The sequence below is a fragment of the Rhinoderma darwinii genome (genome assembly GCF_050947455.1).
Source record: "Rhinoderma darwinii isolate aRhiDar2 chromosome 5 unlocalized genomic scaffold, aRhiDar2.hap1 SUPER_5_unloc_53, whole genome shotgun sequence".
Classification (NCBI taxonomy): Eukaryota; Metazoa; Chordata; class Amphibia; order Anura; family Rhinodermatidae; genus Rhinoderma; species Rhinoderma darwinii.
The window spans coordinates 197,069-220,661 of record NW_027461813.1 but is presented as its reverse complement, the minus strand read 5'-3'; the positions used below and the strand labels follow the sequence as shown (position 1 = coordinate 220,661).

Below are 23,593 nucleotides of genomic sequence, written 5' to 3'. Positions count from 1 at the left end.
CTCCTTATGTGAGCAAAGAATAAACCGCTTCAACGTTTTGAGATTAAAGTCACTTTCCCTCAGCAAAACCAGGAGTGGTTCTAAAACCGTGATCTCTAGCGGATCAGTTGTACCGGGCCACGGTATCTGGTGCCACCCCGGTGGCCTCGGGGAATTTCGGGTGGAAAAACTCATCCAACTCTGGTGCAGTTTTTTTGGCCGGAATGTCCTCCGGAGGTGACGTTTCATCCCATGTGACCACCGCTGGTCCCAGTTCATCTGCATCCTTAGGACGCAGTTGAATTGAATGCTGGAGCAAGAGTGACGACTCCGTGCACCAGCGGTCTCTGCCGTGAGTGGCGCAGGCAGGCGCGATGTGTGCGTCATGTCACTCAGCACCGACCAGAGTAGAAGGATCATCCACCCGTCATGGGAACGGGCACAGGTAATTGTTATTTCTTTTATTAGGCACCTCTGGGGGACATTATACTGGATGGGGGCCGATATAGTGGCAGCTATGGGAGCATTTTGTCTTATGGGACAGCTAAGGGGGGAAGTAGGCATTATACTGTGGGGGCACAGGCAGAAGTCTGGTGGTGTTGGGGAGGGGGCCCATGAGCCCTTAGCTGCGCCCCTGCTGCTGTTTGTTGTGGGTTTTACCTGCACATTGAATTCAATGGGGAAAAGCCGCAACAAATAAGCAGCATTTATACAAATACAATTGACATGAGGATTGAGATTCGGCACCGCAGGTCCGTTTGAGCAGTTTTCCCGCAGCGTGGAGACTTGTTTTATCTCATCCGCTTTGCTGCTACTGTTATATAGCAGATTTTGTGCAGCATAATACAGGTTTTATAATACAGGTATACACCGTATTTACGCAAGGCGTGAACTGACTAACCCTGCCCGGTCTCTGGAAACATTTTCTTGCATCAAACTGATCCTCGGTGCAAAAAAAGGTTGGGCACCACTGGCAGAAGAGGCGAAGGTCTTCCCACTATTTCTTCTCTGTAGGCTTCACTTCTGGCTTTGGCTTCCATCATATCCAATCGGACAGTTCCTCAGCTCCACGTGACACGATCCCCCAGGCCGGCGCCAGCATTGTATGGATTACGTTTTCTTCGCTCTACAGATCTGCCCAGGAGGCGTCCGTCACGTCTCTTCAGACCTCGGAGCGGCGCATCTCTGGCCGGGTGGGATCAGGCACCACCCGGACTCGTGCAGTCGCACTCTATGGTGATCTCGGATTCACGTTACTCACATGTGGGGGAGGGTTTGTGTTTTCCAGGTCTTGGTCCCATAATGTAGATGTTAAAAGGTGAGAATTTATAGGATTTGAGCAGGATAACATACCGATAAATGACTCTGCCCCAGAGGCTGAAAACAAACAACTTTAATTTCCATGTTTGTAAAACTCATTTCACTTGAATCTGGAGGTCGGAGCTCCACACACAAAGCCGGAGGAGTCGTTCATTCACACACAACATACCGTTTAAAAAAAATGCCCACAGATGGCGGCTCTGGTCACAGCGGTCACCTCTGCTCGACCTGGAGAAGCCCAAGGCTGTTAACCCCACCACGATGGCCAGGACTGGCAGGCTACCGGTCAGCAGAGAGAACACTTCATGCCATCAGCGGCAGATCGTGGTCACCCATCCAGAAAGTGGGAGGCAGCAGAGGAGACTGAACACGACCGCAGCCCCACAAATGAAGAGACATAGTGCACATTGGTAGGAGGATCGCAGCCTGAGAACGTGAAGCAGCAGATAGCAGCCGCTCAGCGGGTCGTAGAGTGAATTGTACCGTTTAGTGTACAGATCGTTATCGGAGTGCAAAATAATAGAGCAAGTGATGACATCGGGGCCAGGACGGTTCTAGACAAAGCTCCACCAGGACCGATGTTCTAAATGCCTTGGACGGGTGGAGTGAAGGACAGGAGAAAAACCAGTTGATGTCTTGGACGGATGTTCTACGATAGCAGCACCAACGTAGGATGGAAGGAGGGAGATGCAGAGGAGATGGTACCGTGAGAGAAACTTCCAGAAAGAAGAGGAAAGGGGATTGTGGGAAGACAGAGCTGTTGGAGGGGGAAGGGGGCTTTCCTTCATGAGCTCCCATTGGATCCTCAGAGAGATACTCGTACTGATCCAGGTAAACGGGGAAAGAAGACTTCAGGAAAGACGGTAACAATCCGTGGCCTGATCACCTCCGTAGGATCAGTGAAGATCACGATCCGATCCCGTGGTTTAGGATGTAGTAATCATGCACATACATGAGGACAGCTACAGGTTGACCAAGCATGAGTGAGATCCACACGGCCGCATTGCCATAGTTGCCGCGAAGAAAACGACCTACGAACCAGGCCAGAGGGATCTGCAGGGGAAAAGACGAGCTCAAGACCAGAAAATCACAGCAGAGAAGAGACCGCGAAAAATTCTACAAACCTGTGACATCATCCCCATAAAGGCCCAGAGACGGAACATCTTCAGAGGGACACTGACCAGGTACTGAGGAGAACAAGGACAAGACCCAAATCAGGAACTCAGCCAGAAGGAGAATTCTATTCTGCCCCGAGGCCACACAAGTTACCACCAGCCGGATATCATTACATCCTAACCTCATGGAAAAAAGCCGAGGCAAAGAAAACGGCCGTCTGTGCCATCCACCGAGAGACGCCACGCCGCATCATGGGTTTATAGAAGTGTCTGAAAGAGAAAAGCGTGAGATTTATCAATTCACCCCTCAATTCTATCCAGGGACCTGTCCCTCCATCCTATTTACTGACCGCTCCACCATCCACTCACCCGTTCTCCATAACTTAATACGGACTGCTTCACTATCTCCTCCCCCCCATCCTACCAGTAACCGCTCCACCCCCCTCCCTCACCCCCATAGTACCTGATGCACCATTTGTGTACGGGGATATTCCAGTTCTGCCAGAAGTAGGTGACTGTTTCAGAGTTCCTGAAGAATCAGACACAATAGAAGGGATGATGTCAGGTTTTGACCATTAAGTTACCACAGACACATTCTGGAAGACTTTAGTCCAGTTCTCACTCACCACCAGTCCCTGTAAAACTCACGGTCCCCAAAACGCATCAACTCCGCCACAAAGTTCATTGAAGAATGGAAGAACCAGTAGAAGAAGATCAGCCAGATGAGGTGGTTGGGGACCTGCAATGAATAGAACAGTCAACAAAACCTGGAGGATGCGCGTACAACACGAGGCCGCGCGTACAACACGAGGCCACGCGCACGCCGCCCCCCCCCCCTACATCTACAGCGAGAAGACGACAACTCACCGCCAGCTTCAGGAGCCGCTCAACCATCCTCGAGTAATCCATGTCCTGGAGAAGAAAAGATCACGTCATCTGTACCAACCAAGACACACAGGCGACCCCACCGCTTATATCTCCTCATAGATTGTGAGCTCCTATGGTCAAGACTCTTACTCCTCCCCGTATCTCCTCTTATAGAGTGTAAGCTCCTGTGGTCAGGACATATTATTGAGGTTCAGGTAGACATCAGGGGTGTAGTAGATTCTGTAGTAAATCTGTTGTACTCACCCGGAACGGTTTCATGGAGTTCTGGATTGCTGGGACCATCCACTGGAAGGAAACACAAGGGAATAAATCTTCTGCCCGGTCATTCCTCCCCTCCCCCCAACTCTGACCTCTTCTCTATGAAAATGTGCAGTCACAATCCCCGGCATAGCCCCCGGAGACCACCACACACCTGGTGCCAGAGCATTACCAGACACTAGCACCCCCAGAAACAGGTAATACCCGGAGACCACCAGGAACAGAACAGGGGTCAAGAACTCACCTGCTGGATCAGACCGACCAGGAGCTGCATGATGAAGAGCTGGGAATGAGAGAAGAGGGGGTGTCAGGACGGGGGTGCGGCAGTGTTAGGCAGGTCTGAGTCTGGGGTACAGCAGTGAATAGTACATCACAATTATGGGGGTGGGGTGTGTGGGATGGCGGTCCTCCGCACAGTCACCCCCTTCTCACCATTTCGAACAGTCGTCTGAGCAGGAACCTCTTGCGAATCCTCGGAGAACGCGGGAAGTTCAGCTCGTAGCAGAGTGTGGGGGCGAGCATGAAGTAATAAATATCTGAGGGGCGAAGAGACATCGGGTCAGGACATGGGACAGGACCGTACAGCAGGAGTAGCATTTATCACCCACCTCTGTGCGTCAGATTCCCAGGATACGACACCTCCCGATTCCCAACATCCCCGTTCACTTTTCTCATCAGAGGAGCTGAGACCAAAAAAAAAAGTCACAATGTATAAACAAAGAGGAACGTATAGACCTGTCCCTATAGAATACAGAGACCGGAGTCACATGAAGGACATATAGACCTGTCCCTAAAGAAGACAGACCGGAGTCACATGAAGGACATATAGACCTGTACCTATAGAAGACAGAGACCGGAGTCACATGAAGGACATATAGACCTGTACCTATAGAAGACAGAGACCGGAGTCACACGAAGGACATATAGACCTGACATTATAGAAGACAGAGACCAGAGTCACATGAAGGACATATAGACCTGACATTATAGAAGACAGAGACCAGAGTGGGTCTCATGACATCATGATGAGGAGAGCGTTGATATAATGACCAGATCTCTGGGAAAAATGAGAAATAGAATCTTACCAGACTGAGTGCGGCTGAGAGCTCGGACCTGCGCCCGTCTCCTCTCCCGGCACCAGCGGTTCACATCTTTATAGGAGTACAGCTTAAGAAATAGGATGGTATAAACCGAGAGCGCAAAGATGGCACCAACTGCGGGGAGAGAGGGAAGGACAGAAATGAGTGTGTGCATACCTAACAGCCCCCATACCCACCCACCCACCTGGAATCAGCCCCGCCCCCTTATACACCCACCCACCTGGAATCAGCCCCGCCCCCTTATACACCCACCCACCTGGAATCAGCCCCGCCCCCTCATACACACCCACCCAACTGGAATCAGCCCCACCCCCCCATGCACACCCTCCCACCTGGAATCAGCCCCCCCAACCCTCATACACCCACCTGGAATCAGCCCCCCCATACACACCCACCCACCTGGAATCAGCTCCGCCCCCTCATACAGCCACCCACCCAGAATCCGATACACACACCTAGAATCAGCCCCCCCATCATACATACACAGGGATCAGTCCCCACCCACCAGGGATCAGAACCCCCCCATCATACCCGCCATGCATCAGGCTAGGGCATAGCCAGGTGCATTGCGGTGCTGGACGGTGTGAAGGCGGCTGTGGTGGACATTTGGACACCGGGGTCGTACTATTATATGGTGTTAGCCTGTGATAGTTTTGACATTTGGGCGTTGTGGTGAGTATTGTGTGTGATCCCTGGATCATGGGGATATATGGGACTGTGAACGCCGGTTTTGCCCTGACATATGTCCTATTTTTGTGCATTTTATGTTTTTGTTTGGGTGATTTTATATGGTTTGTACCACTGAGGAGATAATAAAGTATTTCTATTCTGCTACATCCGTCTCTACTCTTGTCATGTCTTTAAAGGCAACGTTGCAGGTTCATTTTTAATACCAGGACATCGTTCACTCCATTAAGAAAACCAGGTGCTTAATACGGGAGAAAACCCTGCGCGGTCACGGAAGTTACATGAAGATCCAAGTGCCGGCCAGTAATGACGACGATCTCTCCACTACAACTCCGGGATTAACAGGTGACTTTATAGGGTGGGACAGCGGCCTGCAAAACCTTGTGGCCAAACACCAAGTCCTGATCAGAAAAGAAGTCCAGTCAGTAGTGGCCTGCAGATCTGCTGAATGGAAGACGAAGAGCTGGTCACCCAGGAGGTAGAGACAGCTCTAGAGGAACGAGACCTACAAAGGGGGGTAACCTCTAAGAACGAAGGAAAGGTGATCGCTTCCTTTACCCATCCGGCAATAGAAATCTTTCTTACCTGGTCACCAGCAGTTTTCCCCTTAAGGCTGGGTTCACACGAGCATGTTACGTCCGTAATGGACGGACGTATTTCGGCTGCAAGTCCCGGACCAAACACAATGCAGGGAGCCGGGCTCCTAGAATCATAGTTATGTACGATGCTAGGAGTCCCTGCCTCGCTGCAGGACAACTGTCCCGTACTGTAATGATGTTTTCAGTACAGGACAGTAGTTCCACGGAGAGGCACGGACTCCTGGCATCGTACATAAGTATGATGCTAGGAGCCCGGCTCCCTGCATTGTGTTTGGTCCGGGACTTGCGGCCGAAATACGTCCATCCATTACAGACGTAACATGGTCGTGTGAACCCAGCCTAAACCTGAATGAACAGATGATTGTTTTTTCTTCTGGGTTTAGCTTTTCTACATATGTAACGACCCCTCACGTCCAGGGTGTGAAATCTCACCGCTTTGGTATTTTTGGGACAAACATAAAATGATGGAAGAACCGCCTTTTGTTTGCGGTGAAACTTTGTCACAGCCCGTTCTCGCGATCACTGGGGTCCCAGTGGTCGGACCCCCACCGATGTGTATCATCTGTTCTGTGGAGAGGTGATAAGTAATGATTATGGGAAAACCCCTTTAATACTAAGTCTGGGAAGGCACTGAGGGCTGCCACGTGGACTTGTGGGGTGCTGGTTTTAAGGGTAATGTCTAGGCCCGATTGCAAAAAAAAAAAAATCCAAAATGGTTGCAATATCGAGCTGGAAGGAAGAAGATCACGAGGGTGAAGATCACGAGGGTGAGACTGAAGAGGGTCTTTCAATAAAAGACAAAAAAACATTCCACACTTTAGGATCATTCTTTGATTGATGTTTTATTGAAAAACGATCATTTTTGAGCAAGTTATAAACCATTTTAGATTTATGCCAATTGTTTATTTAATAGACAACTGGGCGTTGTAAAGAGGAGTGTATGACGCCGACCAATCAGTGACCAATCAGCGTCATACACTTCTCATTGTGCCAGCCCTGTGATTGTTACAGTGTGATTGTGCAGTGAAAGAAGCCAGGCTTGCACAATGAGAAGTGTATGACGCTGATTGGTCACTGATTGGTCGGCGTCATACACTACAACTATTAAGAAAGTAATTAGCATAAATCTAAATTTGTTCATAACTTGCTCAAAAATGATCGTTTTTCAAAATAACACTTTTCTCTACATTACAGCGCCGATCACATTATGTAGGAGACAGGACACTTATAATCTGGTGACAGCCTCTTTATTACTAGGACCACTGTTATCTACATTACAGCGCTGATCACATTATATAGGTGACAGGGCACATATAATCTGGTGACAGCCTCTTTATTACTAGGACCACTGTTATCTACATTACAGCGCTGATCACATTATATAGGTGACAGGGCACATAATCTGGTGACAGCCTCTTTATTACTAGGACCACTGTTATCTACATTACAGCGCTGATCACATTATATAGGTGACAGGGCACATAATCTGGTGACAGCCTCTTTATTACTAGGACCACTGTTCTCTACATTACAGCGCTGATCACATTATATAGGTGACAGGGCACATATAATCTGGTGACAGCCTCTTAAGCCTTTAGACTTCTGCTTCTGGGAAGGAACGTCTCTGCTGATACAATCTAGTGTCTGAGGAAAAGGCTTTTTCTCTTATCTGAAGCTTTGAGGATGTCGTCTAGACCTGATCCGAAGAGACGATCTCCATCACATGGAACATAGACGGGACTTTGTCCTTGTCCCTCTGTACTTGTCTCCCAAGAGTTCATTAGGATCCCTTCAGCCTCCTCGTCCACAGACTTCCTCTAATGGTAAGGTTGTGCGATCTGCATTGTGGGCTACCCGCACTTCTACTTTCGGGGTTGGATTCCACTTTTCCGCATCTTCAGCAAAAAAGACAAATTTTTCTTGAAACTTCTGGGAGTAAAGATCCTTTCCTCCGGGACGGCCCACTCTTTAGCAGTTAACTTTTTGGGGTTTTTGTGGATAGGGAATCTCTCTCCTGAAGTCCAGACTCTCACACATTTCATCTTGCGTCGGTTCTTCTCCTTCCTCGGTCTTCACACTTTCTCGGACCGCTCGGAGTTCTTCTCTTTTTTGGTCTCCATGAATCGTCGTCTGAAGAATCACTTGACAATATTTCTCTTAATGGAAGGTCCAGAAGAAGAGGGAACATTCGACACCAATAATTCCCGGCGTATTCTCCAGGAGATTCTTCATTCACCACTTTTTCATGCACTTACGACCGTGGGGTTTAGAGGTTTGTGTTTTGCTTTACAGACTCCACGCGCTTTCTTGGCCGACTTTCTGCGGTTCCTTGTTTCCCTCCCAGATGGATGAATAAAGGAAAGGAATAAATCCACTAGACGGAATTTCACTCCCCTTTTTTTCAGTTTTTTTTTTCTTTTTGGGGAGAGGGGTGGGGGGCGGCGGCACCTCAATCTGACCGGGCCGGGGGCTACGTAGGATCAGCAGACTCTGCACACGCCGCCTTCTCACCACAGGAGCAGATACGACAACCGCTCACTTAAAATACTGGGAGACCGCAGAGAAAAAGGCGCCCCGTTTAAGATAAATGGGCAGTACTCTGTTTTTGGTGCCAGTTTTTAAGATGCTGCTTCAGCGAAAATGCATGAGCCGGAATAAGCAGCACATGCAGAGAAGGGTCTCCCCCCGTATCACACCATGATCGCTGCGATCATGACACCCCGCGGCTGTCTGCAGGACGATGAAGAAATGGCGCCCGCCGCCCTGAAATACAACGCTCTGCTCCGACCCTCCCCCGCTACCAAGCCAAAAAATCCAAGCGGCGGAACGACACAGACGAGAGTAATCAGGAAAAACCCCACGACTGCAGGACACGGAGAAGGAAAAGAAGGGAAGGACGTAACTGCGTCTCTTGTGGTTTCCTGTCCCTAAGAGGCACGGATTCCCTTCTGGCAGTGCCGTCACGGAGGCGCAGTGGAAAAACCTCCTTACAAGCAGAGACCTCCCTCTACACCCATTTTATCCCTTACTCAATGTCCCCTCCATTGTATGTTCCCGCTTCTCTCATCCCAACGCTTCTAGTTAAGCCCCTCCCACACTAATCCACCCCACAGACCGATCCCTACACGCCAGCCCTCGCCCCACCACCTCCTCCACACACACACCCTCTACACACACACCCTCTAACCTGGAATCCCAGCCCTGATACTTATTGTGGATCCATTCTGTGGGGCTGTGCTGATCCCGCTATGTAGTGTATTTACCTGGAGTCATGGACAGCACCGTGAGGACCACCAGCACTGGGATGAAGAGGATGCCGGTGAGGATGAGGACGTACAGTAACAGCACCACACGCTCCGACAAGCTTCCCTGCAGAATAAGACACCATGAACAGTCTACTCCACCCCTAACGTGTCCCGCTCACCCCAGCCACAAGCTCCACCCCTAACGTGTCCCGCTCACCCCAGCCACAAGCTCCACCCCTAACGTGTCCCGCTCACCCCAGCCACAAGCTCCACCCCTAACGTGTCCCGCTCACCCCAGCCACAAGCTCCACCCCTAACGTGTCCCGCTCACCCCAGCCACAAGCTCCACCCCTAACGTGTCCCGCTCACCCCAGCCACAAGCTCCACCCCTAACGTGTCCCGCTCACCCCAGCCACAAGCTCCACCCCTAACGTGTCCCGCTCACCCCAGCCACAAGCTCCACCCCTAACGTGTCCCGCTCACCCCAGCCACAAGCTCCACCCCTAACGTGTCCCGCTCACCCCAGCCACAAGCTCCACCCCTAACGTGTCCCGCTCACCCCAGCCACAAGCTCCACCCCTAACGTGTCCCGCTCACCCCAGCCACAAGCTCCACCCCTAACGTGTCCCGCTCACCCCAGCCACAAGCTCCACCCCTAACGTGTCCCGCTCACCCCAGCCACAAGCTCCACCCCTAACGTGTCCCGCTCACCCCAGCCACAAGCTCCACCCCTAACGTGTCCCGCTCACCCCAGCCACAAGCTCCACCCCTAACATGTCCCGCTCACCCCAGCCACAAACTCCACCCCTAACATGTCCCGCTCACCCCAGCCACAAACTCCACCCCTAACATGTCCCGCTCACCCCAGCCACAAACTCCACCCCTAACATGTCCCGCGCACCCCAGCCACAAGCATGGAAGATCTGCTTCACCCCTAACATGTCCCCCAGCCACGAGCATAGAAGATCTACTCAACCTCTAACATGTTCCCCTCCCCCAGCCACAAGCTCCACCCTAACAAGCTCCACCCCCAGCATGTCCCCCTTACCCCAGCCACAAGCATGGAAGATCTGCTCAACCCCTAATATGTCCCCCTCACCGAGCCAAAAGAATTTTGGGGGTGGAGCAGATCTTCCATGCTCGTGGCTGGGAGACGTATTAGGGGTGGAGCAGATTTTACATGCCTGTGGCTGGGTGAGGGGGACATGTTAGGTGTTGAGCAGTCCCCCTCCCCCAGCCACGACTCTAGAAGATCTGCTCCACCTCTAACATGTTGCCCTTCCCCAGCCACAAGTCTGCCCCTCACATGTGGGGGTGGGGGTATCCGGAGATCAATCAGCTGAACTTACTGATGCCAGACGCCGCTCCAAGTGCAGGGACCCCAAAATGAAGATATTCGATGCTACAAGGAAGAAAAACATTGTCAGATCTCAGACAGTAGAGAGGAAACCAGCAGTAGGAGGGAAACCATCAAAATGTATGAACTTACCCAGCACCAGGCAGAGCGAGGGCCAGCTGTAGGGGTCCTTGAGGAACAGAGACACCACCTGGATAGGATCCACTAATATTCCATACCTGGGGTGGGAGGGGGACAGAACAGCCAGTGTCAATACTCCACCCTCCCAGCCGGCTGTACTGCCTGACTGATCATGTGACACGTGTGGAGCACGCCCACTACAACTGCCTATTCTCCTGATGAACAGCCCTGCCCCCTCCCCTGAAATACCCCCTCATTAAAAAGAAACGCTCATGGAAAAGGCAAAATGACAAATGGGGGGGGGGGGGGGAAGAGACTTAGAAGGGACGGGGGCCCGTTAATATCTCGGTTCTTCTGCACTCACTTAATGATGTTCTCCAGGAAGAGGCGCGCGTTCCCCAAAACCTGAAATAGAAGAAGAAAACTGAGTAACACGCGAGTCACATGGAGATGACAAAAACGAGAAGGAAAACAATCCAGACAACTCAGCGACAAGGTGGAGGACACAGGGAAAACCTGCTGCAGTCTGCAAGAGACCCGACACTGAGGAGGCGGCTTATCATCCAGCGAGACCCCAGACACTGCACAGGGGGGACGGACGCTGCAGTCACAGCCCAGACCTCCGTCCACTGGAGAATATGTGGAGCGACAAGGTGGAGGACAAGGGAAAACCTGCTGCAGTCTGCGAGAGACCCGACACTGAGGAGGAGGCTTATCATCCAGCGAGACCCCAGACACTGCACAGGGGGGATGGACGCTGCAGTCACAGCCCAGACCTCCGTCCACTGGAGAATATGTGGAGCGACAAGGTGGAGGACACAGGGAAAACCTGCTGCAGTCTGCAAGAGACCCGACACTGAGGAGGAGGCTTATCATCCAGCGAGACCCCAGACACTGCACAGGGGGGACGGACGCTGCAGTCACAGCCCAGACCTCCGTCCACTGGAGAATATGTGGATAATATCCCTCTCTGCAGTCATGTGACCTGATGGGAGCGGGAACAGACTGGCATGAGAAGATTTACCTGTACAAAACTGATAGAAGGCGCCCCCTACTGACTCCAGACTGTATCTACTGTCAGAAGGGCCTCCCCTATGTACCGGCATGCGGGGCGTGAATACTTCTGCATTTACCGTTTTCATTACCAGTTTCCTTTCGTATTCTGTCCACAGCTCCTATGTAGATCTATGCGTCTCTATGCTCACAGTCACGTATTACGCACTTCAACTGTCTGAAGGTTGTGAAAAACAGAAGACAGAGGGAGTGAAGTGACCCATGACTGCACGGGAGCTGTGTACACTAAACGGCAGGAAGCACTCACAGCTCTTTAGGGTTCGCAGTTTCTTTTATCAGTATAAAAACTACAACGGACCGTGGAGGTCACAGGGGTCACGCTGCCGCCTCAATATTCTCACCCCCGTCCTGGCGGTACCGGGCGAGGGTTTCCTTTAAAGAGGCTGTCACCAGATTATAAGTGTCCTGTCTCCTACATGATGTGATCAGCGCTGTAATGCAGATAACAGTGGTCCTAGTAATAAACAGGCTGTCACCACATTATAAGTGTCCTGTCTCCTACATAATGTGATCAGTGCTGTAATGTAGATAACAGTGGTCCTAGTAATAAACAGGCTGTCACCACATTATAAGTGGCCTGTCTCCTACATAATGTGATCAGCGCTGTAATGTAGATAACAGTGGTCCTAGTAATAAAGAGGCTGTCACCACATTATAAGTGTCCTGTCTCCTACATAATGTGATCAGCGCTGTAATGTAGATAACAGTGGTCCTAGTGATAAAGAGGCTGTCACCAGATTACAAGTGTCCTGTCTCCTACATAATGTGATCAGCGCTGTAATGTAGATAACAGTGGTCCTAGTAATAAACAGGCTGTCACCACATTATAAGTGTCCTGTCTCCTACATGATGTGATCAGCGCTGTAATGCAGATAACAGTGGTCCTAGTAATAAAGAGGCTGTCACCAGATTATAAGTGTCCTGTCTCCTACATAATGTGATCAGCGCTGTAATGTAGATAACAGTGGTCCTAGTAATAAACAGGCTCTGTCACCAGATTATAAGTGGCCTGTCTCCTACATAATGTGATCAGTGCTGTAATGTAGATAACAGTGGTCCTAGTAATAAAGAGGCTGTCACCACATTATAAGTGTCGTGTCCTGTCTCCTACATGATGTGATCAGCGCTGTAATGTAGATAACAGTGGTCCTAGTAATAAAGAGGCTGTCACCAGATTATATGTGTCCTGTCTCCTACATAATGTGATCAGCGCTGTAATGTAGATAACAGTGGTCCTAGTAATAAAGAGGCTGTCACCACATTATAAGTGTCGTGTCCTGTCTCCTACATAATGTGATCAGCGCAGACGCAGGTCAGTCACACAGAGCAGAACAGCTGTTTGCAGGGAGAGAGCAGGCGCCATCATGAAGACCGGCCGCACTGCAGGTAAGGTCTGGGTCTCTGTCTGTCCCACTCTATCTCACAGACCCCCACTCTCGTGACCCCCGACAGCCCCCCCCAAACGGGCGGTCTCCCCCCCCCCCCAAACGGGCGGTCCCCCCCCCCGACGGGGCCCCCCTGTAGTCGTGCAGGAGACTCTGTATAAAGGACACATGATGTAACTGTCCTGGGAATGCTGGGTGATAATATACCCGCTGTTAGTGTGGTACCCAGCTTTCCCAGACCCCTGAACGATAAATCTCTCTGTTGTGCCGAGTGTGGCGGAACGGGTGACGGTTACAGGCATTGTACCCAGATAAAGGTTAAGCCTGCCGCAAACCGTCGCACTCCCGCCATCCGGGTGCCATAGCTTAGATGGCGCCCGGTGCTAGATGGGGATATGTCTCCTCAAACTGCATTACGTTATGTTTGATAACCAGTTTTATATTATATTGTATTCAGTGCTGCTTCACTGTCCTCCCCTCTAGGGTTAATCTTACACTGCAGGAGAGTGAGTCACAGGCTGAGAACGGGAACTTGTTTAATGTAAATAAGAAAAAGGAGGGGGCCCGTTTCCTGAGGGAGGGGTGAGTGAGGGATATCGTGGTGCTGGAGGAGAACTGAGTTAGTTGCTGCCCAGGAGAGGATGAGATAGCAGTGTGAGCTGCAGGCAGGGGCTATCTACCTCAGAGATGGTACCTGACCTAGGGACAGTAATAGAGGACAAGTGCTGGAGTCCCATCTAACTAAGGAGGATCTGGAGACACCCCAAAGGATGAAAGGTACAGTGGAGAGACCCCATAGTGAGGTAGCCTGTCCCATCCAGCCCAGAGGGGAGAAGCAGCGATGCATTGGTTCTGTGCGTGTCTGTCCCTGTTAATAAATGCGCCGCTGTGGCTTGTCCCCTGTTAATCTGTGTCGCCTGAATCTATCGCCCACATTCTCTTGGCGTAAACCGACCCCCACTGACCCGGTTTCGCCACATTTGGTGGCTGCTGTGGGATAGATTCAGCCCGTTCCTGGGGAAGCGGCAGGGGATAGATACCCTGGTACCATCCTCTGCTTTGCGACCAGACCTCAAGGGCAGACTGCTACACGTGCTGCAGTACAGGGGGACCACAGGCACCTAAATCCCCAGTCATGGAGCCGGACTCTATGGATCCTCCCGGCGGAGCAGAGGCTGTCCCCTATGGCAGCTACCTCCGAATTACACTCCAAGAGCTGTGCCGGTTCCGGCGTATTGCTTTCTCGTCCCGCGACATCAAGGATAGGCTGATTGAGAAGCTCCAAGCCTGGGACCTGGCGAACCCGGCCGAGATGGGAGAGATGGCCGAGGGTGACGTTGACTACTGCCCCGAAGAACCGGCCAGTCGCCAGAGAACCGGCCGTAGCGCCATCTCGGACGCCCAGGCCCTGCGGATGGGGGATCTGCTGACCGCACTGGGGCCTCAAAGCTCCGAGGCCGAGCGCCTGATCATCGTTGGGGCCGTGGCCCGTGCAGTGGCACCCCCAGAACCAACAACCCCAATCCCTGCCGGGCCCCGAAGACCCCAACTACGATACAACGACCTCCCCAAGTTGCATCCTTCGTCCACGGATATCGATGCGCACCTAACCATGCTGGAGACACAGCTACAGGTGCATGACATCCCCACCACCGAATGGGCTCGCTACGTTGGGCCCAGGCTGCAAGGGAGGGCCCTTGAAGTCTACCGGAGCCTAGGTCCAGAGGACGGACGGGACTACGGTTGCCTCCGGGACGCCCTGCTGAAGAGGTATGCGATCACCCCAAAGACTTACAGAGAGCGGTTCCGTAATTTGACGCTCGCCAGCCAGGGTATCCATGTGGAACTGGCAGCCCAGCTCCGCTTAAGCTGCTCCAGGTGGGCCGAGGGGAAGAAGGCCTTCAGTCGGGAGGCCCTGGAGGACCTCGTCATTTTGGAGCAACTCCTCTCCAGGATGGAGGTCCCCGTTCGTGCCTGGGTCGCGGACCGCCACCCCAGCACCCCTGAAGATGCCGCCACCCTGGCCGACGAGTTCTTGGCCCACCGACCCCAGTGGAGAAGCCTTCCGCGCCAGAAACAACGCCGAGAGCTCCGAGCCACTTCCAAAATAGCGGAACCACCCCGGCCAACTTCGATGAGACCCCAGCCGCAGCCTACGGCCGCCCCGATCCCCCCAAGGGTCCGCGGCCCTACGGACTCCCGCCAGTGTTATGGGTGCCACCAGCCGGGGCACTTCCGACGGGACTGCCCCCTGGCCCAATCAACGGTGCCCTTTCCCAGACCAACCCCAACCCGGGTCGCCTTTTGCCCGGAGGCGGGCGACCCCGATGAGTGTGACCACCTCCTAGATGCACCAGAGGTGGAGGAGGTGGTCTACCACGTAGAGCTTGCGAGCCTTGTGATGAACCAGGTCCCTGCCAACATGCAGGGCCACCGACAGCCCGTGGTGCTGGGACGCCGCACCATCCAAGGACTCCGTGACTCGGGGGCATCCCTCACCCTGGTAAGAGTGGACCTGGTTCCCCAGGCTAAGGTTCTTCCCCAGCGATTAGCCCGGATTGCCCTGGCGGACGGACAGCAGCGGTCCATTCCCCGTGCCAGAGTCTACCTCGACTGGGGCCCCGGAAAAGGGGAGGTCGAAGTCGGGCTCATGCCGGATCTCCCCGCCGATGTCTTTTTGCGGAACGACCTTGGGAACGGTCTCACAAGTCAGTTCGCGGGGGCCGTGACCCGCAGCCAAGCCCGTGAGAACCTTTACCGGCCTCCACCACCAACCAGTGTAACCACCGAGGCTCCTCTCCCGGAAGCCCCGCTCCCCGAACCGCCGGTGGTAAGAACCCAAGGCCCTGACACCTCACAACTGACCGACCCGACGAACCCCCCGACAGACCTGGGGGAGGTGGATAGGGTCGCTTTAAGGGAGGCCCAGCATACGGATCCTTCCCTGTCCTCTGCCCGTAGCCTGGCCGATCGACCACCCAGTGGAGGGGCCCAGGCAGGGTTCCAGTGGGACAACGGGCTGTTGTACCGGGTCGAAGCCCCGACCAAGCCCGAGTCGCCCTGGACCGCCTCCAAACAGCTGCTTGTTCCCCAAGCCTACAGTGCACGACTGTTAGCCCTGGCCCATGATATACCCGCGGCAGGTCACACTGGGACCAGGTCCACCAGGGCCCGGCTCTCGAAGGCTTTCTTTTGGCCAGGGCTGACTGACGGTTACAGGCATTGTACCCAGATAAAGGTTAAGCCTGCCGCAAACCGTCGCACTCCCGCCATCCGGGTGCCATAGCTTAGATGGCGCCCGGTGCTAGATGGAGATATGTCCCCTCAAACTGCATTACGTTATGTTTGATAACTAGTTGATTATATTGTATTGTATTCAGTGCTGCTTCACTGTCCTCCCCTCTAGGGTTAATCTTATACTGCAGGAGAATGAGTCACAGACTGAGAGCGGGAACATGTGTAATGTAAATAAGAAAAAGGGAGGGGTGAGTGAGGGATATAGCTGTGCTGGATGAGTTCTCAGTTTAGTTGCTGCCCAGGAGAGGATGAGATAGCAGTGTGAGCTGCAGGCAGGGGCTATCTACCTCAGAGATGGTACCTGACCTAGGGACAGTAATAGAGGGCAAGTGCTGGAGTCCCATCTAACTATGGAGGATCTGGAGACACCCCAAAGGATGAAAGGTTCAGTGGAGAGACCCCATAGTGAGGTAGCCTGTCACATCCAGCCCAGAGGGGAGAAGCAGCGGTGCCTTGTTTCTGTGTGTGTCTGTCCCTGTTAATAAACGCGCCGCTGTGGCTTGTCCCCTGTTAATCTGTGTCGCCTGAATCTATCGCCCACATTCTCTCGGCGTAAACCGACCCCCACTGACCCGGTTTCGCCACACTGAGACTGAGAGGTTCATTAGTCACATCCCCAAACACTCCAGTAGGAGGGGTAATGGTGGTCACCCAGCTTTCCCAGACGCAGATATAACCAGGAAAGGGCTGGATGGACGGGCTGAGGGTGTGCAGGGTTTTTGGTGATCCCCCTCTGTCATGTGATCGGACCTAGGTTACCGGTTCATCAGACGGGGTTCATGTGACTATAAATCTGTCCATAACAAGAGACAGTGCACTCAGGACAAGCCCTGCCCTCATGCTGTAGTTGTGGTTCTGTCTGCAGTGATGGCGGTGGGGGGCTCTGACACCCGCCTCCCCCGTCGTGCCATCTCAGGACAGAAGGGTTGTCCAGATTGGAGACACAGCGCCGCACCTGTCTTCAGGTTGTGTCTGGTATTGCAGTTCACCTCCATTGAAGTGAATAGGACAGAGCTGTAATACCACACACGACCTGAGGACAGGTGTGGCGCCATGTTTTCCTGGACGACCCCTTTAAGACATTTCCCGTGTGTGTGTGGCAGAGCGGAGTGTGTACGGGCGCCGCTGATACTTCATAGCCGCTTATCAGCTGTTTTGAAGAATCAGCGGCGAGCACCCCCCCCCCCCACCCACACACGCAAAATCAAGTGTAATCAAGAGTTTTTTTTGTGTTTTTTTGCACGTAAAATGTGCAGGGCGACACGTGAAACCGCCAAACAGCCCCCCCGCCACACAGCGCAGGACGACACGTGAAACCGCCACACAGCGCAGGACGACACGTGAAACCGCCACACAGCGCAGGACGACACGTGAAACCGCCACACAACGCAGGACGACACGTGAAACCGCCAAACAGCCCCCCCGCCACACAGCGCAAGATACGTGAAACCGCCATACAGCCCCCCCCCGCCACACAGCGCAGGACGACACGTGAAACCGCCACACAGCGCAGGACGACACGTGAAACCGCCAAACAGCCCCTCGCCACACAGCGCAGGACACGTGAAACCGCCATACAGCCCCCCCCGCCACACAGCGCAGGATGACACGTGAAACCGCCACACAGCGCAGGACGACACGTGAAACCGCCAAACAGCCCCCCCGCCACACAGCGCAGGATACGTGAAACCGCCATACAGCCCCCCCCGCCACACAGCGCAGGATACGTGAAACCGCCATACAGCCCCCCCCGCCACACAGCGCAGGACGACACGTGAAACCGCCATACAGCCCCCCCGCCACACAGCGCAGGACGACACGTGAAACCGCCATACAGCCCCCCCCGCCACACAGCGCAGGATGACACGTGAAACCGCCACACAGCCCCCCCCGCCACACAGCGCAGGATGACACGTGAAACCGCCACACAGCCCCCCCGCCACACAGCGCAGGACAACACGTGAAACCGCCACACAGCCCCCCCGCCACACAGCGCAGGACAACACGTGAAACCGCCACACAGCCCCCCCGCCACCCAGCACAGGGCGACACGTGAAACCGCCACACGGCCCCCCGCCACACAGCCCCCCCGCCACACAGCGCAGGACGACACGTGAAACCACCACACAGCGCCCCCGCCACACAGCGCAGGACGACACGTGAAACCGCCACACGGCCCCCCGCCACACAGCGCAGGACACGTGAAACCGCCACACAGCCCCCCGCCCCACAACGCAGGACACGTGAAACCGCATACAGCCCCCGCCACACAGCGCAGGACGACACGTGAAACCGCCACACAGCCCCCCCGCCACCCAGCACAGGGCGACATGTGAAACAGCCAAACAGCCCCCCGCCACACAGCGCAGGACGACACGTGAAACCACCACACAGCGCAGGATACGTGAAACCGCCACACAGCGCACGCCGCACCCCCGCCACACAATAACCCCCCCCCCACACTGACTACCCCGCCCCCTCTGGTGTTCGCTGGTTTATTAGCATTGATAGGCATCTCCTCCTCTGACCTCTGTCCCCCCCACAGTCAGCGGCAGGTGATCGGGCTGATGAGGACTCTGAACCCCGCACTGATAGGAGTGCCCCTCCCTCCCTCGTTATCAGGACACGACACAGGCCTCCCCCTCCCCCATAACAGGACGGAGCCGAGGACAATTCTCTTTACTGGAGCCTCCCCCGATCCTGGCTGAAAAACAAGCGTGAAACGAAGGAGCGGGAGAGACCACCTGACCAGACGAGCCCATACACCGGGTGGGGGCGGCACTGGAGACCCAGTCCCCTGCTGACCCTCCTCCAGTGATGAGCCCCCCGGGCACAGGTTATATTCCGGGGGCAGTAGTTGTGGGGACTCACCAGCATGATGACGCACCAGTTCAGGACCCCCCGGTAATTGCTGTAACCACTCGCTGAGCTGAGAAGAGACTCCTGCACCTTGTGACATCTGTAGGAAAACGGAGACACGGATGATGGGAGTGATACATTATGTGTGAGATAGATTACATTGTGAGCTCCTGGGGACAAGGATTATGGGAGTCAGGGCCGGCGTCAGCACCCAGCGAACCCGGGCTCGCTACCCTTCAGAGGGCCCACTCGTCCGCCGGGTGCGGACGCGGTTGTCATGGCTCCTCCAGGAGTGGAATCCCCGGCCAGGGCGCTGCTGACAGGATTCTGCTTCTAGAGGGGGCCCCTGTCTAAGAGGCGGCGTAACTACCACTGTATCAGACATTGATGGGGGGCTGCTGTTACGGGCCCCCCCTTGCCCAGTGGCCCCACTAGCAGCCGCTATGTCTGCTACAGCGGTAACGACGCCACATTCAATAGTATTGGAGTTCTTAGGACGGATATTAATGATCGCTATGGCAGAGCAGGGAGGTCGCGCCCGACTCTGCCCGGCAGTCTGTAGGGTGGTAACTGGCAGAGTGTCAGTAGCTGGTAACACTCTGCCCGCGACTATGGCTCTGGGAAACCCCCGACATCACTACCCATATATGGACCGTGATGTCAGGGGCTCCTCATGAAGCAGAATCCCCGGCCAGAGCGTCGGCAACGATCTGGCTGGGGAATCCACTCCTAGAGGGAGCCCCAAAGGCGCTACCTACAGCCTACAAGGAGGGGGGGCCGTGTGACACTACCAGGGAGAGGGGGGCCGTGTGGCACTACCAGGGAGAGGGAGGCCGTGTGGCACTACCAGGGAGAGGGGGGCCGTGTGGCACTACCAGGGAGAGGGGGGCCGTGTGGCACTACCAGGGAGAGGGGGCCGTGTGGCACTTTACTGCTGCCCTGAGTTTCCCCACAGAGGGGCCCACAAACTTGGAGCCGGTCCTGATGGGAGTGATACATTGTGTGAGAGGTGACAGTGTGTTGTCGGGTGACGAGGGCTCCCTGTGCCGTCGGGTGACGGGGGCTCCCTGTGCCGTCGGGGGCTCCCTGTGCCGTCGGGGGCTCCCTGTGCCGTCGGGGGCCGAGGGCTCCCTGTGCCGTCGGGGGCCGAGGGCTCCCTGTGCCGTCGGGGGCCGAGGGCTCCCTGTGCCGTCGGGTGTTGATGTGTCGGCGGCTCCCTGTGCTGTCGGGGGTTGAGGGCTCCCTGTGCTGTCGGGTGTGGATGTGTCGGGGGCTCCCTGTGCTGTCGGGGGTTGAGGGCTCCCTGTGTTGTCGGGGGTTGAGGGCTCCCTGTGTTGTCGGGGGTTGAGGTGTCGGGGGCTCCCTGTGCTGTCGGGTGTTGATGTGTCGGGGGCTCCCTGTGCTGTCGGGGGTCGAGGGCTCCCTGTGCTGTCGGGGGTTGTGGTGTCGGGGGCTCCCTGTGCTGTCGGGGGCCGAGGGCTCCCTGTGCTGTCGGGTGTTGATGTGTCGGAGGCTCCCTGTGCTGTCGGGGGCCGAGGGCTCCCTGTGCTGTCGGGTGTTGATGTGTCGGGGGCTCCCTGTGCTGTCGGAGGCCGAGGGCTCCCTGTGCTGTCGGGTGTTGATGTGTCGGGGGCTCCCTGTGCTGTCGGAGGCCAAGGGCTCCCTGTGCTGTCGGGTGTTGATGTGTCGGGGGCTCCCTGTGTCGTCGGGGGTTGAGGTGTCAGGGGCTCCCTGTGCCGTCGGGGGTTGAGGTGTCAGGGGCTCCCTGTGCCGTCGGGGGTTGAGGTGTCAGGGGCTCCCTGTGCCGTCGGGGGCTCCCTGTGCCGTCGGGGGCTCCCTGTGGTGTTGTGGTGTCGGGGGCTCCCTGTGGTGTTGTGGTGTCGGGGGCTCCCTGTGGTGTTGTGGTGTCGGGGGCTCCCTGTGGTGTTGTGGTGTCGGGGGCTCCCTGTGGTGTTGTGGTGTCGGGGGCTCCCTGTGGTGTTGTGGTGTCGGGGGCTCCCTGTGCTGTCGGGTGTCGGGGGCTCCCTGTGCTGTCGGGTATGGAGGGCTCCCTGTGTTGTGGTGCCGGGGGTTGAGGTGTCGGGGGCTCCCTGTGTCGTCGGGGGTCGAGGGCTCCCTGTGTTGTGGTGCCGGGGGTTGAGGTGTCGGGGGCTCCCTGTGTCGTCGGGGGTCGAGGGCTCCCTGTGTTGTGGTGCCGGGGGTTGAGGTGTCGGGGGCTCCCTGTGTCGTCGGGGGTCGAGGGCTCCCTGTGTTGTGGTGCCGGGGGTTGAGGTGTCGGGGGCTCCCTGTGTCGTCGGGGGGCTCGAGGGCTCCCTGTGTTGTGGTGCCGGGGGTTGAGGTGTCGGGGGCTCCCTGTGTCGTCGGGGGGCTCGAGGGCTCCCTGTGTCGTCGGGGGGCTCGGGGGCTCCCTGTGTCGTCGGGGGGCTCGGGGGCTCCCTGTGTCGTCGGGGGGCTCGGGGGCTCCCTGTGTCGTCGGGGGGCTCGGGGGCTCCCTGTGTCGTCGGGGGGCTCGGGGGCTCCCTGTGTTGTGGTGTCGGGGGCTCCCTGTGTCGTCGGGGGCTCGAGGGCTCCCTGTGTCGTCGGGGGCTCGAGGGCTCCCTGTGTCGTCGGGGGCTCGAGGGCTCCCTGTGTCGTCGGGGGCTCGAGGGCTCCCTGTGTCGTCGGGGGCTCGAGGGCTCCCTGTGTCGTCGGGGGCTCGAGGGCTCCCTGTGTCGTCGGGGGCTCGAGGGCTCCCTGTGTCGTCGGGCGCTCGAGGGCTCCCTGTGTCGTCGGGCGCTCGAGGGCTCCCTGTGTCGTCGGGCGCTCGAGGGCTCCCTGTGTCGTCGGGCGCTCGAGGGCTCCCTGTGTCGTCGGGCGCTCGAGGGCTCCCTGTGTCGTCGGGGGCTCGAGGGCTCCCTGTGTCGTCGGGGGCTCGAGGGCTCCCTGTGTCGTCGGGGGCTCGAGGGCTCCCTGTGTCGTCGGGGGCTCGAGGGCTCCCTGTGTCGTCGGGGGCTCGAGGGCTCCCTGTGTCGTCGGGGGCTCGAGGGCTCCCTGTGTCGTCGGGGGCTCGAGGGCTCCCTGTGTCGTCGGGGGCTCGAGGGCTCCCTGTGTCGTCGGGGGCTCGAGGGCTCCCTGTGTTGTGGTGCCGGGGGTTGAGGTGTCGGGGGCTCCCTGTGTCGTCGGGGGCTCGAGGGCTCCCTGTGTCGTCGGGGGCTCGAGGGCTCCCTGTGTCGTCGGGGGCTCGAGGGCTCCCTGTGTCGTCGGGGGCTCCCTGTGCTGTCTGGTATGGGGGGCTCCCTGTGCTGTCGGGGGCTCCCTGTGCTGTCGGGTGTCGGGGGCTCCGTGGTGTCGGGGGCTCCCTGTGTTGTGGTGTCGGGGGCTCCCTGTGTTGTGGTGTCGGGGGCTCCCTGTGTTGTGGTGTCGGGGGCTCCCTGTGTTGTGGTGTCGGGGGCTCCCTGTGTTGTGGTGTCGGGGGCTCCCTGTGTTGTGGTGTCGGGGGCTCCCTGTGGTGTCGGGTGTTGAGGTGTCAGGGGCTCCCTGTGTTGTCGGGGGCACCCTGTGTTGTCGGGGGCTCCCTGTGTTGTCAGGGGTTGAGGTGTCGGGGGCACCGTGTTTTCGGGTGCTCCCTGTGTTGTCGGGTGTTGAGGTGTCGGGGGCTCCCTGTGTTGTCGGGGGTTGAGGTGTCGGGTGCAGGTACACGTGACAGGTCGGTTATTGTGTGGTCGGGTGTTAAGGTGTCGGGGGCTCCGTGTTGTCGAGGGTTGAGGTGTCGAGGGTTGAGGTGTCGGGGGTTGAGGTGTCGGGGGCTCCCTGTGTTGTCGGGGGTTGAGGTGTCGGGTGCAGGTACACGTGACAGGTCGGTTATTGTGTGGTCAGGTGTTGAGGTGTCGGTACCGTAGCTCCGCCTCCTCCTTCACTCTCTCGTCCTCCAGTTCTTCGGAGCTGTGGTTCGCACTCTGTAGCCTCTGTACCGGCTTCTTCCTTCGCTTCATTCCTCCGCCAGGTTCCGCCATCAGCGCCCAACTCCGGTGACTCTCACCCGCGGGTCACCTACTCTTCCCACTCTGAGACCGTCGATCCAGTTACAGAGTCTCCACCCAACGAGTGAACCCACCAATCCCGCACGAGACTGCTCCACAGTCCCCACCCATCAACCAATCAACACTAGGGAACACCGTTCAAGACCCTCCCCCCATCACGGCGAACTTTCCATTAATGACGATAAATACACACTAACTTCTAGCCCCGCCCACTAATGTGAGCGGGCCACGCCTACCTGGAACTTCCCGCTTTACTTTCCAGGTTCCAGCCCCGCCTCATTTCAAAGCCAC

General features: G+C 56.1%; 1 protein-coding gene across 2 annotated transcripts; it reads right to left on the bottom strand.

Annotated features, from left to right (window-relative positions):
* Nucleotides 1–1,357: 1,357 nt before the first annotated feature.
* Nucleotides 1,358–23,425, bottom strand: DGAT1 (diacylglycerol O-acyltransferase 1). 2 transcript variants are annotated; one of them, XM_075847644.1, is made up of 17 exons: nt 23,157–23,425; nt 19,296–19,383; nt 11,033–11,073; nt 10,681–10,766; nt 10,541–10,593; nt 9,210–9,315; nt 4,646–4,774; nt 4,169–4,243; nt 3,993–4,096; nt 3,805–3,843; nt 3,546–3,587; nt 3,282–3,326; nt 3,041–3,153; nt 2,878–2,943; nt 2,597–2,684; nt 2,424–2,486; nt 1,358–2,352 (listed from the first exon to the last, which is right to left on the bottom strand). In XM_075847644.1, the coding sequence occupies exons 1-17, from the start codon at nt 23,273–23,275 to the stop codon at nt 2,206–2,208; spliced, it is 1,404 nt and encodes a 467-aa protein (XP_075703759.1). In that variant the 5' UTR covers nt 23,276–23,425; the 3' UTR covers nt 1,358–2,205. The 2 variants fall into 2 exon arrangements, with proteins under 2 accessions (XP_075703759.1, XP_075703760.1); XM_075847645.1 differs by lacking the exon at nt 23,157–23,425 and adding an exon at nt 20,187–21,073.
* Between the last annotated feature and the right edge of the window lie 168 nt (nt 23,426–23,593).

Coding starts and splice junctions, on each gene's coding strand:
- DGAT1 (XM_075847644.1), bottom strand. CDS start 23,275: ATGGCGGAACCTGGCGGAGGAATGAAGCGAAGGAAGAAGCCGGTACAG. Junction 2,685..2,877: donor GTACACAAATGGTGCATCAG/GTACTATGGGGG, acceptor TTTCTCTTTCAG/ACACTTCTATAAACCCATGA. Junction 2,487..2,596: donor CCTCGGCTTTTTTCCATGAG/GTTAGGATGTAA, acceptor TGTTCTCCTCAG/TACCTGGTCAGTGTCCCTCT.